The following is a 17,155-nucleotide window of genomic DNA, read 5'->3' as shown; positions in this document are numbered from 1 at the left end:
AAACTCTCGTCTGCATTCGGTGAGGACCCGAAGAGCAAGGATAGGGTCAATCGTTGACCTTTGGTGTAAAGCCTGGCTGCTCTGGGTACTGGTGCTCAAGCAGATGATGGCAAACCCGAGCAAGAATTATCCGAGCAAAGACCTTGCCCAGCACTGAAGGCAGGTCACCCCTCGGTAGTTGTTGCAGTTATGATCTTACTCCTATCCCGTCTCCAATCTCAGAGTGCTGCAATACCGATGTTCAAATGCTGGAGCTCAGATGATAATAGAGACAGGTGGTCATCCTCTCTTTGGCACAGGACATTCCAGGTACCCATCTGAAGGGACCGTCTGCTGGCGTTGTGGCTGAGCCGCTGACGCAGTGCCCTCTGGTGGTTAGAGGAAGAATTTAATAACTTGACTTCCCAAAGGAAACCGTGGCATCTTTGATGTCCAACAATAACTACTGGCAGACGGGACCCAGTTTACCATCCTTTTCAGGGGTACGGAACATGATCGTTCTATGTGCGAAACACCAGTACGGCAACTTACAGCTGGACAGCTCAGAGGGGGAGTGTACCTCCAGTCTCGGACTCTTGCCTATCCTTTTTCTTTCCCGGCCACAATTATTCCCACCTTCTGGTGGCGTTGGGTGGGGAAAGCTTGGCCCAAGTCTTTCACGAACTGGCTGGCCAGGTCTGCCTTTCGATTAAGGTTAAGACAGGAATTTGTAATTTGTTCAGGGTGTCTGTGATAGCTCGCCTACTCGTCTCGAGGGACAACGTGGGATCTTTAACATCCACCAACTCATGTCGGCGTTTGGGCGGTCAGTTTAACGTCCATCCGAGGGATGGAGCACACACATTGATGAAGCACCCAAGCTGTGAAACACTGGGCTTACGGTTTATAGATGGGTCGGGATTCGAACCCAGGTTAGATGGCTTTGAGGCGAGTGTGCGTACCTCTTACTTGATCTAGCCTATCCTGCCAGACCATCATGATGGGTAGTGGTCGAGGAGAAAGGGAGTTGAATTCAGGGAATAGTTGTGAGGAGCTCATGTAAACTCAAGAGTTTAAGAGTGTTGGTGTTGAATGCTTGATGAGCAGAGGTGGATGCCATGAGGAGGTCAGAGGTCTGTCAATGTGACAATCAATTAAACGTGCTGTTGATGTCACGTCGGCACCATGGACCAAATGGCCTCATCCTGCGTCAAAGTTCCTTGCAATCTTTATTCTGCAAAGGTACGAGATCTGGTTTTTAGATCCTCGTGGAGGATCTCTCAGTCTTACTCACGTTGTTGTTCTTCATCTTCTTTTGGACTTTTTTGTTTCACAGCCTTCAGTTTTCATCGAAACTTCCTGAAACTTGGAATATATATGTAAAAATACCCTGTGCAGACAGTAACGATCTCCGATTTCGAAAATTCCTCCCAGAAAAAAAAGTTATGACGTCAAAATATCTCCGCTAATGGGAATCTCCTAAAAAATTATCTCCGAAACTAGGCAAGCTTTTTGAATTCTATTTGCGGGAATCGAACAGGGCATTAGCAGAGATGAATTACCGCACATATGATACATTACTATGACGTCATATCAATATTTATGACGTCATTCCTATTTTTTGTTTCACAACCCAGAGTTTTCATCGGATCTTCGTGGAACTTGCCATGTATATGCAGAAAGCCCACGCGCAGGCAGTAACCATCTCCGATTTTGGAAATTCTTCCTAGAAAAAAAGTTGACGTCATAATATTGCCGCAAATGGAAATCGCCCAGACCATTATCTCCGAAACTAGGCAAGCTGTTTGAATTTTGTTTGCGGGAATCAAGCCGGGCATTAGCACATAACTTATCGCAAACCTGATGCATCACAATGACGTCATATTCGTTTTTATGACGTCATCATTAAGAGGACGAGGATCTTAGCTCATTTGAGCTTGTTTTTCAAACACTTGAACGGAACAAATTACTTTGTTCAAACGTTCACGATTTCCTGCGCAAAAAAACGTTTGAATCTCAATGACAAGATATTTCGTTCACAATGCTCGGCAGAGTTGGGGATGGAGGGTTTTCAGAGCTATCCCATAATTCCGTGCGCGCCGCCGTGCTGGTTGTATTCACTTCCATGGCAACGACAGCATCAGCACCTTCACAATCGAGAATGTTTATCTCGTTATTCTGACTCACTGCAATGGATGGTTACGCTAATTATTTGTCCGTGTTCGGTGTTGTTTACTTTTTCTGGCTTGTTTGGCTTGCCAACCAATATGGCGCCCGCGCACTGCATCATGGGTACTGAAACCCCCCTCGTTTCCGAAAGTTCCGTCATCGAACACGGCATCACGACGCGAAAATTACCTCAGGAAACACTTAGCCAATGGGAGCGCGTCTTCCGACACGCTGCGGCTGATTCGACCAATGGCTGGACGTGATGGTGACGGGTGATGTTGGCGCGACCCGTGCCGTTATGAGGTTGGTCATTCCGGGCTGCAATGTGAAAGGTACGGGTACTTGTGAGTAAGTTTTGTGTAAATACCCAATCGAATCGTTTACAGTAATTAATACGTGTTTACGAGCATGTGTGTGTTTTCCGTCCGATACGAACAGTGTTCGGGAGAGCGGTGCACTCATTGGCGAAGTTTGGAGACGAACTCTATTTCGAGTCGCTTAAAGAAGGGGTGAGTATGATGAAGATGATGTTGATGATGATGATGATGATGATGATGATGTGGAGGTTTTTAAACAATCTCTCACACACTCGATCTTCCCTTTCACACGTTGTTCCTCCAGCTCTCGCTCCGCACTGTGAACTCTTCACGCTCCGCGTTTGCCTGTTTCCTCCTCTCTCCTCTGTTCTTCCAAATCTTTGAATGGAATTCGACACAGAACAATGATCAGGATGACGAGCAAGACCAACATCAGGGATTTAACTGCCGCCTCAACATGAAGGTGTGTGTGTGTGTGTGTGTGTGTGTGTGTGTGTGTGTGTGTGTGTGTGTGTGTGTGTGTGTGTGTGTGTGTGTTTCTGTGTATATATGTGTGTGTGTGTATATATATGTATATATATATATATATATATATATATATATATATATATAAAATTGTTTATTGTTACGGAAATGGCCCTTGATGGGAATACTAAATATAGGATGAGCTCAGATCCCCCATTAAATTCATGTATAGATAGTTTTTTTTATTTCTTTTGTATACCTTGTCGAGGCTCGTATGAGAGTGAACACACAACGCACAGCAAGGGGGCATGAGACAGGAGGGGCGGGAGTGGGAGGGACAAAACAGTGGGGAACAGACACATTAGGAGATCTGTGGAAGGGAGAGGGATGGGATAGGGAACATGGGGAAGAGAAGATGGACATTACAGGGACTTTCAGGAAGGAAAACGGGAATTGAAGGAAGTGGGCTTGGGTGGATTATCGGGGGTAGAAAAGATCGAGGATTTGGATGGGGGATGATAAGAGGTGGTGGTGAACAGCTGTTTTGAAAGCCTGGAGGGAAGAATGGGAAAGAATAGAGTGAGGGAGTTTATTCCAAAGGCGGGAAAAAAGAGGAATGAAAGAGTGAAGGTGAGTAGTGATTCGTGATTTTGGTAGTTTTACCAGAAGGGGTTTGTTGGCGGACCTTGAGCACCCTGTGGAAATGTGGTGGGGACAAATCACAGAGAGAGCAGGGGGGCAAGGCTGGAGAGGAGAGGGTAGAAGACAGAAAGACCACCGACCAACCTGCGGTGATTGAGTGAGAGTCCAAAGACTCAGCTTCATTGCGGGAGATGCCGATGATCCTAAATGCCCTGGTTTCGACAGCGTGAAGCCGAGAAAGGTGGGAGGCAGGAGCACCAGCCCAGAGGGGAGAGCAGTACTCCATCATGCTACGGACAAAAGCTTTGTAAGTGGTCAGGAGCTCAAGAGGGCCGAGGAAGGACTTTGCACGACGGAGGATTCCCAGTCGGCAACTGGCTTTGGAGGCGAGGTTGGAGATGTGACTTTCCCAGGAAAGGTCATGGCAGATAGTGAGACCCAGAAGCTTGAAAGAAAAGACTTCTTCCAGAGGATTGTTGAGAAAGTGGATGGGGGGGTTTTCTAAACGGTCCTTTCGAAGAGACATAGTGAGAGTGTGAGATTTGTCTGGATTGAAAGACATGTTCCACGTGTTGGACCAGTTTGTGACTTTATCCAGATCTGCAGAGAGCGAAGAAGCTGCTGCTTGCCGGTCTGAGGGATGACAGATGGTACGGCAGAGGGTGGAGTCATCAGCAAAGAGATATAGAGGATTTTCCAGAGAGTCGGAGACATCATTGATGAAAACCAGAAAAAGAACAGGGCCCAGAATGCTACCTTGAGGAACTCCAGCCTGGACAGGAAGAGGGGATGAAAGAACTCCATTTAGGGCCACACGTTGACTACGACAGGAGAGGAAGTCTGTGAGCCATGAGTGGAGATGGCCTTGGATACCATGGGAAGAGAGTTTGGTGAGTAGGGAAGGGTGCCAGACTGTCAAAAGCATGTGATATGTCCAGGGATACGGCTCGGATTTCCTGTCTGGCATCGAGGACCTCCATCCATTGATGGGAGAGCAGAAGCAGCATATCCAGGGTAGAGTGACCTGGTCTGAAACCAAATTGATGATCGGAAATCAAGCCATTGGAGAAGAGGAAGGATTTAATGTCTGAAGCGATGATGATTGGGAGAAGGCTGATTGGACTGTTGTTGCAGCGATCTGTTTTGGGAGGCAGCTGGAGGGAGGCAGCTTGGTGGATGAGAGGGGGGGGCAACTTTGAGGGGGATGAAAGGTGGGAGAAAGATGAGGGGGGAATTTTTGAGAGAGGTGAGAGGGAGGCTTGGTGGGAGAAGAGTGGGATGGTTGCTTTGAGAGTGAGAGTGAGGGGTGAGGAGGGTGAGTTTGCACTGAAGTTGGAAAAAAAGAATGGTTGATGGAAAGCGAACATTCATAGCAAACTGGGGTTTTAAAAAGTTTTAGGTCAGAGATGCGATTTAACACAATTCTTGATGGATGCAATTAAGGCGAATTCAGAGAATGGAGAGAAGAAGCACTGTGACAGTTCGATTTTTTTTAGGCAAGGAATGAAGGAGAGGTCGAAATGAGAGCAGTCTGTTAAAATAGCAGAAGAGTAGTGCATTATGAAACAGTCAAGAGTGCCACATGTGTGTGGCACTGTCTGGCATCGAGGACCTCCATCCATTGATGGGAGAGCAGAAGCAGCATATCCAGGGTAGAGTGACCTGGTCTGAAACCAAATTGATGATCGGAAATCAAGCCATTGGAGAAGAGGAAGGATTTAATGTCTGAAGCGATGATGATTGGGAGAAGGCTGATTGGACTGTTGTTGCAGCGATCTGTTTTGGGAGGCAGCTGGAGGGAGGCAGCTTGGTGGATGAGAGGGGGGGGCAACTTTGAGGGGGATGTCAAGAGTGCCACATGTGTGAGAGAGGAAGATGAAGCATTATAAGATCGTTTTTGTTATTATTATTAATGTTTGAGAGAGTTTTCAACAGATTAGGTCATGGAAGTGTTGTGGAAAAAAATCGAGGAGGAAGATCTGAGGAAGAAGAAGAAGTAGAATCGGGAGAAGGTTAGCGTGTTGTTGTTGTTGTTGTTTTTTTTTGTTTGTTTTTTTTTCTTTTTTTTGAGATATGAGATAGAGAGATTAGTTGGGAGAATGGGGGATGTTAGGAAAGTGGGGAGGATAGAAATTGAAAGTAATAGGGAGAAAGAAAAAAGGTTGTTTGGTATAAGGGACGATATGTGTGTGTCAGGAGGTGTAACAGACTGTTTTGTGTTCATACGGTGGTGAAACGAGAGATCGCTCTTGTTACTTCCTCATCCGGGATAGGTCCCACCCAGTCAGTGACTCGAAGGGGTGTGGCGTAGGGAGAGAGGTGTGGCCTGGACAGGAAGTGACGTGAAGGGGCGGAGCCTTTGGTCACTGAGTCGCATGGAGAGGGGTTGGTAAAAAGGAAACGAAAGGAAAAAGGAGTTCTCAGTTGGAAGAGACAGTTGCCAAACGAAAGGGAAGAGGAGAAACAATATCGGGGTGTGAAAACAGCCGCTCTCGAGACGCGATGTGTGTCGAAGGGAGAGACGCTGAACTGACCTGCACGTCGGTGATTCGACAGAGAGGAACTGAGGGGACAAAGCGGGAGTCGGGCTTCGAGGCGGGAAGGCCGGAGAGGAGACGCCGGACCTTCGGATGGTCCTTGCTCACCTCACGGCTCGTCACGTTTGCCATTCCGCCTGTGGAACTCGGACCTCGACTTGGGCCTTGTATGGAGAACAGGCTAGGCTGGGATTCGTGTGCTAAACCCTGGAGAGAGATTGGCGATCTCGCATCGTCGACGTTGTTCGGAGCCAGAACGCGCTGAGTGAAAGTGCGCACGCGGTGACTAACAAGAGGCAACGGGAGTTGCTGCGCCGCGATTACTTGCCATGCGGGACGTTCGAGCGGGAGTTTGAATCCATGGACACCCGCTTGTTTGTTACGAGCGACATTTGTGCTTTTGGACACAGTCCTCTCGTCCATGAGCCATCACCAAGTACTCTGTGTGCATGCATGCTGTTTGTTTGAACGTGTTGTATAAGGCATATTTCGTAGAATCCCCTCAACCTTTAGCCGTGGTCCCCTAGTGAAGAACGGGTTGATTGTTAATAAAACCATTGTCATGTATATTGCTTGTGTTGTGATCCCTGATGTCCCCAATAAATCTAGTTAATTCGTATGCAGTTGCCGCTACGGATTATTGCGTGTCTCGTCGAGGAACGATCCGTTTGATTGGCATATAAAACCAAAAAGTGGTTACAGACTGGTAGACTCCGCTCGGTTTCTGACAAAGCCAGTCTGTAACTCGGGGTTCTATCTCCCTAACTGGTAAGGTACAGGATTACGTTGGTATCGCGATTGAAGACGCGTGACCCGAGGCCTGTGCCGAGCCGGCCGGCGTTATAGACTCCCGGAGACGGCGGTGGCGAGGCTGGCACCTCGGACCGGGTCAGATTCCCGCCACCCCGGATTCGCAACAACTGTCATCAGGAGCGGGATATTTGGATCTGTCGTGCATTTCGCACCCCGGACATTGAGTACAAAAAAAAAAAACGGCCCAAATTGGATTTGATTTTATGCTTGAGCGGATCGGAGGAAAAACTTGCAAATTATAAAGAAAATGGACTCTCAAAATGGCGGCGCGGCTCCATCTCAGCGCGACACGAGCGAGAGAGGGCTAATTATAGCGCAGCGAGCCGCAAGGCATGAAGGAAACGCTCCCGCCCACCGGTTCAGGCCGCATTGACACGGTATACGCCGGGGCAGACGGTGTACGCCGGGGCAGACGAATGAGGACGCCAACGCATACATTGATGAGCTTCATGGACGATTGTCGGATGCCTTGGACCAGTGGAGGTGTGCTGATGACTATATTGAGGAATAGCAGATTGAATTGGACGAGGCACAGCGGCGCGCAGACGAGGTTCAGGAGGATTGTGTGCATGGGGAGTCACAACAATTGGACGAGGAACAGGAACGAATTCGGGGGCTGGAAAAGGACTTGGCCAACACAGATTGGGTTCATGAGGATTATGTGCACACGGAAGCACAACCATTGGCCGATGCACAGTAACAAGTTCAGGAGCTGGAAGAGAACTTAGCCAGCACAGTCGAGGAACTGCATAAGGAAACGACACAAGTAGATTGGTTGTGTGGGTTTTTGTTACAAAAGGCGAGCGAACTGAATAAAAGAAAAGAGGAGGAGCAAATTAGTAATTCCCGGAATAGGAAGAACTTGGAGGAAGAATGGGAAACAAAGCTGGAAGAGGAAAAACGGAAACACAATTTGCAATTGGAACTACTGAAGGAAGAGGTAAGATCAGGCAATCAGATAAGAGAAAGCCTAGAACAGAAGATAAAAAGAGGAGAGAAATCTTTGGAGCAAAGGTAGGAAGATTTGTTGGAAAAGTCAAGACAGTTCAAAACAACTACAGGAAGAAATGAAGAAAGTAGAGGGGAGTACCCATAAGTTGGAACAAGAGAAGAGCAAACTGAACAAAAAAATAGAGGAGCAAATTAGTAAATCCCAGGATAGGGAGAACTTGGAAGAAGAATGGAAAACAAAGCTAGAAAAGGAAAAACGGGAACACTATTTGGAATTGAGACAACTGAAGGAAGAGGTAAGAACAGGCAATCAGGAAAGAGAAAGCCTAGAACGGAAGATAGAAAAAGAAAAGGAATATCAGGAACACCTCAAGGAATACGGTAAGAGAACGGACGAATTGAGGAAGGGAGGTGGAGATGGTCAAGGAATTATGGAAAAAAGCTTCTGAATTACAGAAACACCAAAACAGAGAGAGGGAATTACAAAACGAACTGAGGATGTTAAGGGAGGAAAGAAAGAGAACGAAGAATGAAATGTTAAGGAACCACACTGTGCAGATCGAACAGCAAGAAGCCAAAGCAAGACTAAAGAATGAGATACAAGAAAGAGAAGTGAAAGAACAACGAATGAAACAGGAAAGGGAGATCAGCCAATTGGAGAATGAAGAATAAGAAACAAAAAGAACATGAATTTGAGGTTGATCAGCTAAAGGAGAAAGCAAGGTTCGAGTACGCGATGTTGGGAGAACAACGAATGAAGCAGGAAAAGGAAATCAGCAAAATGAAGGAATCGATGAAATTAGAGAATGAAGAACATGAGAAACAGTGGGATAAGAAACAAAAAGAACAAGAAATGAAGCAGGAAAGGGAGATCAACCAATTGAGAGAAGCGATGAGATTGGAGAAGGAAGAACAAGAGAGACAGTGGGATGAGAAACAAAAAGAACAAGGAATGAAACGAGGAAGGACAAGAACAACTAAAGGAGAAAGCAAGGTTGAAGTACGCGGAGATCGTGAAAGAACGACGAATGAAACGGGAAAAGGAAATAAGCCAATTGAAAGAAACTATGAGATTGCAGAATGAAGAACATGAGAGACGGTGGGGTAGAAAACAAAAACAATATGAGATGGAAATTAACCAACTCAAGGAGAGAGCAAAATTGGAGTCCATGGAGATGGAAAAACTCCGGAAAGATAATGAACAACTCAAAAGGCTCGGAGAGGAAGAACGACTCGAATGGGAAAGAAAATGGAGCCAGGAAGTAGAACAGCACAATAATGTGGGATGTGTGATATCACCACAGGGAGTAATGTTTGTGGTGCGGGGCTTGATTGACATCACTCGTCGGATGAAACAACAATTAGAGCAAACTCTGGTGAAGGAGACATTGAGGGAGCATGCGGGGTTGTTGACGAATGAAATACATTTTGAGCAGGTCCAGCATGTGGAGCTGACAGCCCTGGAGGAGTGTGGCGAATCAATGATGAGTAACCTGCTGGAGAGAAGCGACCGGACAGAGGTGACTCTGGAACGAAGCAGGTACGTGGGCACATGCATACATGGTGCGGACGAGGAGCTTAAGGTAGAAATTGAATTTTACTTTAATGAAGAGACTCTGTCCGATGGGGTGCACATATGTGTGACCCGTGTGTGTGTGTGTGTGTGTGTGTGTGTGTGTGTGTGTGTGTGTGTGTGTGTGTGTGTGTGTGTGTGTGTGTGTGTGTGTGTGTGTGTGTGTGTGTGTGGAGTGCCTGTGAACGAATGCTGTGAGCCCACAGTCCAGAGTACAGCACCAGTATGTGCTGCCGAGGCCGAAGTGTGTGTGGGTATTCACCTGGCGGTCGAGAATGTTGCCCTGGAGTGCGAGGCAGTTGGTCAGTACACAGGCAAGGTTGAAGGTGTGGAATGTCAACACATAACTGTGTGCAGCCTGCTGTGTGTGGGAGTCCTGAGCGTGGAATGAGTGGTGACAGAGGAAATAGGTTGGAGGTGCAAGGGGAAATTGAAATGCCACCAGGACAGAATTTGAGCCAGGGGACGGAAACCATAATGGACAGCTCCGCGAGGGTTCTTACAGAGTTGGAGGTGCTGCATCCAGGAGCAGTTTTAGATTGGATTTTAGAAATCCAATTCAGAAATTGGATTTTAATTTCTCTATCAGCCTCACAGGAACTTTTGGGTAGAGCGCAGATGAGTGGCAGGCGGCACTGGCTTGTGTCACTTGGTCTTCAGACCGTTCTGAGCACATGAGTGGTTTGGCTGGCTGAGTGGGGTTTATCTGTCTTCAGGGAGTTATGGAGAAGAGGGGGAGGCCATTCCACCGGTTGGGGTTTACCTGATTTCCGTGAGCCCTGGAGAAGAGGAGGAGGCCATTCCACCGATTGGGATTTACCTGACTTCCGTGAACCCTGGAGAAGAGGGGGAGGCCGTTCCACCGATTGGGGTTTGCCTGACTTCCGCGAACCCTGGAGAAAAGGAGGGGGTAGATCACAGCCCCCATTGAGGCGTGACCCCTTTGAGCCGTGGTGGAAAGGCGGCGGGGTCATGTAATGGGAAATGAGGGATTCGTTCCCTCACCCCCCTTACCATGAGCCAAAGAAACAGGCCATATGGGGATGTGAAAATTTTGATTGGAAATTGTACCGAAAGTGATTGCAAATTGAGAGATGACAGAAAGCATGAGTGGCATGAGTAGATTTGGGTGATTATTAAAAAAAGTGGTGGAGACATTACAGACAGAGCGTTAAACACACCTGAAACAAGTGGATGACAAAGAGTGGCTTGTTTGAGGGAAGGATTGAATTGCCTGGTTAGAACCATGCAGAGGTTCATGGGACTGGTGAAGAGATTTTGATGTCTGGTTTAAACTGTTGGAAATAATCGATTCGGGCAGTATGGAGGAGGCCAACAGATGACGGACATAGTGACAAATTAATGGGGGTTTGATGAAAAAGTGTACCAGTTAAATTTGATGACCAAGTGGTATCTGAGGGACTGGTGTGTTGTTGTTTTCACATAAACATGAAAGGTGTTGGATGGTGATGTGGACTGGGTGTGCGGCACTGTGGAATGAATGACTAAAGTGTTTTGGTTAATGGCGTGATTGTGCAGATGAGGAGAGTGAGTGCGAACAACGTACCCTGTCAGTAGGAGTCTCTTAACCAAGTTAGTGTAGGTTAGGGGGACTTCGAGGATTCGACATTGATTCTGGCTGCTGTTCCATTGTGCAGGTGGACTGCGAGGGGTAGGTGCAGGCCAAGGTATGGGGATACTGGTTGGTAGTGTGACATGGTATGGGAAGTTGTTGAGTCGGGAAACAGGGCAGCAGGGCTTTGGGGGTTCCTGGCAGGTGAAGGCTGTCAGAGGTGCCAGGAGAGCACCGTAGGGTTCAGTGCCAGGAGAGCACGGTAGGTTCAGTGCTATGAGAGCACAGTATGGGTGCTATGAGAGCACAGTATGGGGGCTAGAGAGAGCCACTCCTTAGTTAGGAGCACCAGAAGCACGCTCAGGTGAACCCCGAGGTCGCTGGGTGTCCTCCACCCCCGATTGGAAGCAGGCAAAGAGGCCTAGTAGTATTCACACTCCCCAGCCAGCGAGTTATGCCTAGCACCACTAAATGGAAAAAGACAAAGAAGGGCCTTGCCCAGATTTAATAGAATGGAACAGTGTGCCAGGTTGGAAAAAAATGGGTCATTAGGATCATTCTAGCCATAGCAGGGTTTGTTGCATTGTCTAGAACTAAAAGTAAATGGTTCGGTTCGATGGACTCTCCTCCGCACCATTCATGTGTGACACCTGGTACGAGTAGTGTTGATGGGGGAAATTGTTGGCAAGGGCCAGGCTGGGTCACCCTCTCCAAGTGCCAGATAGGCCACCAGTATGTCATGAGTACACATCCACGAAGATAACAATTGAGTAAGAAACACACCATCCTGTCTGTGAAAGAAAAAAAAAAAGAGAGAACTTAACCAAAACAAGTCAGGCAAGGAAGGTTAAGGGCACACTCCAACTCAACTGGTCTGAAGTCATCACACCCAATTGCGTCCTCAAGAATGCCTCCGAACTGCATTTGTTTACCATCGATATCACCATGCCACCATTGCTGTGTCACCTGCTGTCCAATGCAGGGCTTGTTGCCTGCTGCTGCTTGTGAGTAGGCCATATGGGCCGAAGCATTTTTGTGGGCCTTGGAGGCCAAAGTGCTTTTGTGGGAGTTGCGGCCGAAGATTCATGTCATTTTGTGGGCTCAGTGAGCCAAAGAACTCTGTGAGATTAGGCCACTGGGCCGACCGAACTCACCTGGTGAGAGGCCGATAAGGCCACGAAGTGAGGAAACCCTCAGGGGTGAATGGACAATACTGCCGGGAGGGGGCATGAAGGAGCGAACACGTGAAAGAACTTGGAACCTTTGAATGTTATCCTCCTATGCAAATATTGGTGTTAAAAGTAAAATTGAATGCCCTCCTGTTCAAATCCATAATTAGAATGTTAAGTAACGTGCATAAAGTGTAAATTTGTTTGTTAGATTGGTGACCTGACACACTAGGATAGGGACATGCCAATCTTACTGACACTTTGATTTTTGGAGTTAAGTGCTTCCCATGTTGTGGGTTAGAGTAAATGGGAGATCTGTGCTCTACGTTAGACAGGGCCATTGCCGTGGGCTGCCCCAGATGGAGGCTCGGAGAGCCTCGGGAGAAAGGTGGGGGTGGTGTTACGGAAATGGCCCTTGATGGGAATACTAAATATAGGATTAACTCAGATCCCCCATTAAATTCAAGTATAGATAGGTTGTTTGGTATTAGGGACGATATGTGTGTGTGTTGGGAGGTGTAACAGACTGTTTTGTGTTCATACGGTGGTGAAACGAGAGATCGCTCTTGTTACTTCCTCATCCCGGATAGGCCCCACCTAGTCAGTGACACGAAGGGGTGTGGCCTAGTGAGAGAGGTGTGGCCTAGACAGGAAGTGACGCGAAGGGTCGGAGCCTTTCGTCACTGAGTCGCCTGGAGAGGGGGTTGGTAAAAAGGAAAAAGGAGTTCTCAGTTGGAAGAGAGAGTTGCCGAACGAAAGGGAAGAGGAGAAACAAAAGATCGGGGTGTGAAAACAGCCGCTCTCGAGGCGCGACGTGTGTCGAAGCGAGAGATGCTGAACCGACCTGCACGTCGGTGATTCGACCGACAGAGGAACTGAGGGGACGAAGCGTGAGGCGGGAAGGCCGGAGAGGAGACGCCGGACCGTCGGAGGGTCCTTGCTCACCTCACGGCTCGTCACGTTTGCCGATCCGCCTGTGGAACTCGGACCTCGACTTGGGCCTTGTATGGAGAACAGGCCAGGCCGGGATTCATGTGCTGAACCTGGAGAGAGATCGGCGATATCGCATCGTCGACGTTGCGCGGAGCCAGAACGCGCTGAGGAGAAAGTGCGCACGTGGTGATTAACAAGAGGCAATGGGAGTTGCTGCGCCGCGATTACTTGCCGTGCGGGACGTTCGAGCGGGAGTTTGAATCCATGGACACCCGCTTGTTTGTTACGAGCGACATTCGTGCTTTTGGACACGGTCCTCTCGTCCATGAGCCATCACCAAGTACTCTGTGTGCATGCATGGTGTTTGTTTGAACGTGTTGTATTAGGCATATTTCGTAGAATCCCCTCAACCTTCAGCCGTGGTCCCCGAGTTAAAGGCCCTGTCACACCTTGACGATTGAGCCAGCGTATGCCTGACGTATGAAAAATTTGGCTAAAACGCTGGCACACATCTAATACGTTATGGGTAAGTTTGTATACGTTAAGAGCACGCTGGCATACGTCGTAGTACACCAAGCTGTTAGACAAATTTTCCATGCTTGAAATTTTTTGACGTATGCCAGCGTATGACTCACATGTTCCGCATAACGCTGGCCATAAGTTGTAGGCACGTTACGCGATTGTTGACACACGTCGACACACGTTACTTGTAAGTTACTCATAAGTCGAAACACGTCAAGGTAATGATTAGCGTACCCGAAACTTATTTCTAACCTATGAGTAACAAGTTGTAGGCATGTTACGCGATGGTTGACACACGTCGACATGCGTTACTTGTACGTTACTCATAAGTCGAAACACATCAAGGTAATGGTTGGCGTCAGTGTTCCAGACTCGCTGGTTTTTTTCTTTTCTTTTTTTTTATCTTGCCAAAACGAAGTTTTTGCAAGATATGTTGGTCAGCTTGTATGTTTTTTTTATTTTTGTTTTTTTTGTTTGTCTGTAATCACGTATAAAAAAATTCTGCAGAGCACAGTTATCATTGGAAATTTTTGTAACTTCGCATATCAGAGGCCTATAGAGGTCCCTTTCAGCGCACAAAATTTTGAAGGTCAAGGTCACTTTGTCGCAAATCAGAGGAGTCGACAAAACCCTTATTTTTTGACTAATTTTGATCGGATAGTCTTCAAATTTCATGGGAATATAGTTCATGGTCTGGCACTCAGCTGATTAATTTTTGGTGGCGATTGGCCTTGACCTTCATGTTTTTTTTTTTTTTTTGTCTGTAATCACGTATAAATCACTCTGCAGAGCACAGTTATCATTGGAAATTTTTGTAACTTCGCATATCAGAGGCCTATAGAGGTCCCTTTCAGTGCATAAAATTTTGAAGGTCAAGGTCAAAGGTCAAGGTCACTTTGTCGCAAATCGGGGGAGTCGATGAAACCCTTATTTTTTGAGTAATTTTAATCGAATCGTCTCCAAACTTTATGGGAATGTAGTATATGGTCTGGTGCTCAGCTGATTCATTTTTGGTGGCGATTGGCCTTGACCTTCATGGTTAGCGCCTGAGGTCAAACATATTTGACCCCAAGGTCAAATTTTCAAGTTTTAGGAACCATATCGTGTAGTACCTCAAATTGAACACCTCAATGAGTGCTTTCTAGATATGTCAAGCTTGAGACATTATGACGTCATTTGGTGACGTTATGAGGCAAACACATATTTTTCATGGTTACTCTGTAGAACGATTCTCATCGGAATCTCTCGTAGGCAGATATTCCTCAAGGAGTCGCTCCTGGTGGATAGCAGCTCTGTTCACCGCAGTGTGACCTTAAAGAAGTCACACGTGGTCACCTTTTGGCAAGATTGGTTTATTTTTTCTTCGGTATGACGGTGATGTTGACACTTCGATTTCTAGTGGGGTTATAATATAATATAATATAATTAATAGGCTGCCGCTCAATGATTTAAATCATAACCGCACTAGAAATCGAAGTGTCAACATCACCGTCATACCGAAGAAAAAAAACAAAACAAAACAGGGAGTCTGGAACCCTGACGCTAACCATTACTTTGACGTGTTTCAACTTATGAGTAACGTGTGTCGACGTGTGTCAACGATCGCGTAACGTGCCTACAACTCATGGCCAGCGTATGCGGAACGTGTGTCGTACGTCGAGAATATTTTCAACATGCTGAAAATTTCTCGACGTATGACGACGTATGCCAGCGTACTACGACGTATGCCAGCATGCTCTTAACGTATACAAAACTTACCCATAACATATTCGACGTGTGCCAGCTTGGTTCGGCAAATTTTTCATACGTCGGCATACGCTGGCTGGAACGTCAAGGTGTGACCGGCTTGAAACTTCGATGTCTAGTGCGGTTATGATTTGAATCGTCGAGCCGCAGCCTATTAATAGCCTACGCCACGTGATCGTCGGCAATACGCTGCCGCGCTATGCATAAGTTAGACTATCGTTGGGCATAGGTTGTGAACGCCGACAACACGCTCAGCATTCGTTGGTATAAGTTATCTATATGTGATTGAAACGTTCTGTGTACGTTACTAATACGTTATGCATACGTCCAACACGTTATTATATACCCAAAACTTAAAAAAAAACATCAATAGTTTAGCGTACGCCAGCGTTGTACATACATTTTGATACCTTGCCATACGCTGGCTAAAATGTCAAGGTGTGACAGCCCCCTAAGAACGGGTTGATTGTTAATAAAAACCATTGTCGTGTATATTGCTTGTGTTTTGATCCCTGATGTCCCCAATAATTCTGGTTAATTCGTATGCAGTTGCCGCTATGGATTAATGCGTGTCGCATCGAGGAACGATGCGTTCGATCGGCATATAAACCCAAAAAGTGGTTACAGACTGGTAGACTCCGCTCGGTCTCTGACAAAGTCAGTCTGTAACGAGGGGTTCCATCTCCCCAACTGGTAAGGTACAGGATTACGTTGGTATCGCGATTGAAGACGCGTGAACTGAGGCCTGTGCCGAGCCGGCCGGCGTTATAGACTCCCGGAGACGGCGGTGGCGAGGCTGGCACCTGGGACCGGGTCAGATTCCCGCCACCCCGGATCTGCAACAATATATATATATATATATATATATATATATATATATATATATATATATATATATATATATATATATATATATATATATATATATATATATATATATATATACGAGGTGTGTTCAAAAAGTGCGTAAACAAATGAATCTAGGGAGGTGTGGTTTGGTGCACGTATGTAGGCGATCCTAATTCGTATGCATGAATGTTTTCCCGCCTGCAGAAGTTGTCAGTCACCGACAGACCGCCGATGAGTGAGGAAGTGTAAGTGAGTGCCGTCGGATTTTCCTTTTTGATAAAATGACGGATCACTGTGGTCTCATCGCCAGTGATTACTGTGTTGAAGAAGTTGGGATCGCTGTTCACAGTCTCCAGCATGTCCTGTGCGATCTCCAAACGGAGTTGCTTCTGCTCGATCGTTAGCAGCTTTGGCACGAACTTCGCTGAGATTCTCCTTAAGCCCAAATCCTCAGTCACAATGGAAAGAACGGATCTAATGCTGGCACCCGCCTCGTCTGCAAGTTCTCTGATCGTGATTCGACGATCCTGCATCAGCAGGGTCCTCACTTGGTCAATGACGATCTCATTTTGGGATGTTGAGGGCCTACCAGAACGTGCTTCACTTTCCACTGACGTGCGACCATCTTTTGAAGCGGTTGTACCACTCTTTTATCTGTGTGGTGCCCATTGCTTCGTTCCTGAAGGCCTGTTGAATCTTGCCGATCGTTTCCACTTGGGAATTGCCAAGCTTTACACAAAATTTGATGCAGTAGCGTTGTTCAAGTTTTTTCCGTCATTTTGTCAAAAACGAAAATCTGACGGCGCTCACTTACACTTCCTCACTCATCGGCGGTCTGTCGGCGACTGACAGCTTCTGCAGGCGGGAAAATATTCACGCATACGAATTAGGATCGCCTACATAGTGCACCAAACCAC

General features: G+C 46.9%; 1 protein-coding gene across 4 annotated transcripts in view; it reads left to right on the top strand.

Annotated features, from left to right (window-relative positions):
* The first annotated feature begins 2,289 nt into the window (after positions 1 to 2,289).
* The window catches only part of LOC147010895 (cell cycle checkpoint control protein RAD9A-like), a 33,098-nt gene continuing 18,232 nt past the window's right edge, over positions 2,290 to 17,155 (top strand). Inside the window, exons 1-3 of one of the 4 annotated variants that reach the window (XM_085858658.1) lie at positions 2,290 to 2,480; positions 2,587 to 2,657; positions 2,770 to 2,928. In XM_085858658.1, the coding sequence (XP_085714784.1) occupies positions 2,411 to 2,480; positions 2,587 to 2,657; positions 2,770 to 2,928 (300 nt within the window). In that variant the 5' untranslated portion in view covers positions 2,290 to 2,410. The remainder of the gene's footprint in view (positions 2,481 to 2,586; positions 2,658 to 2,769; positions 2,929 to 17,155) is intronic. The other 3 variants (XM_085858657.1, XM_085858656.1, XM_085858659.1) reach the window with 3 other exon arrangements.

Source organism: Eptatretus burgeri, chromosome 16 (genome assembly GCF_056783735.1).
Source record: "Eptatretus burgeri isolate ZD-2024b chromosome 16, Ebu_testis_v1, whole genome shotgun sequence".
Lineage (NCBI taxonomy): Eukaryota > Metazoa > Chordata > Myxini > Myxiniformes > Myxinidae > Eptatretus > Eptatretus burgeri.
The sequence above is the reverse complement of the archived record's forward strand: the minus strand, read 5'-3'. Positions and strand labels throughout refer to the sequence as shown.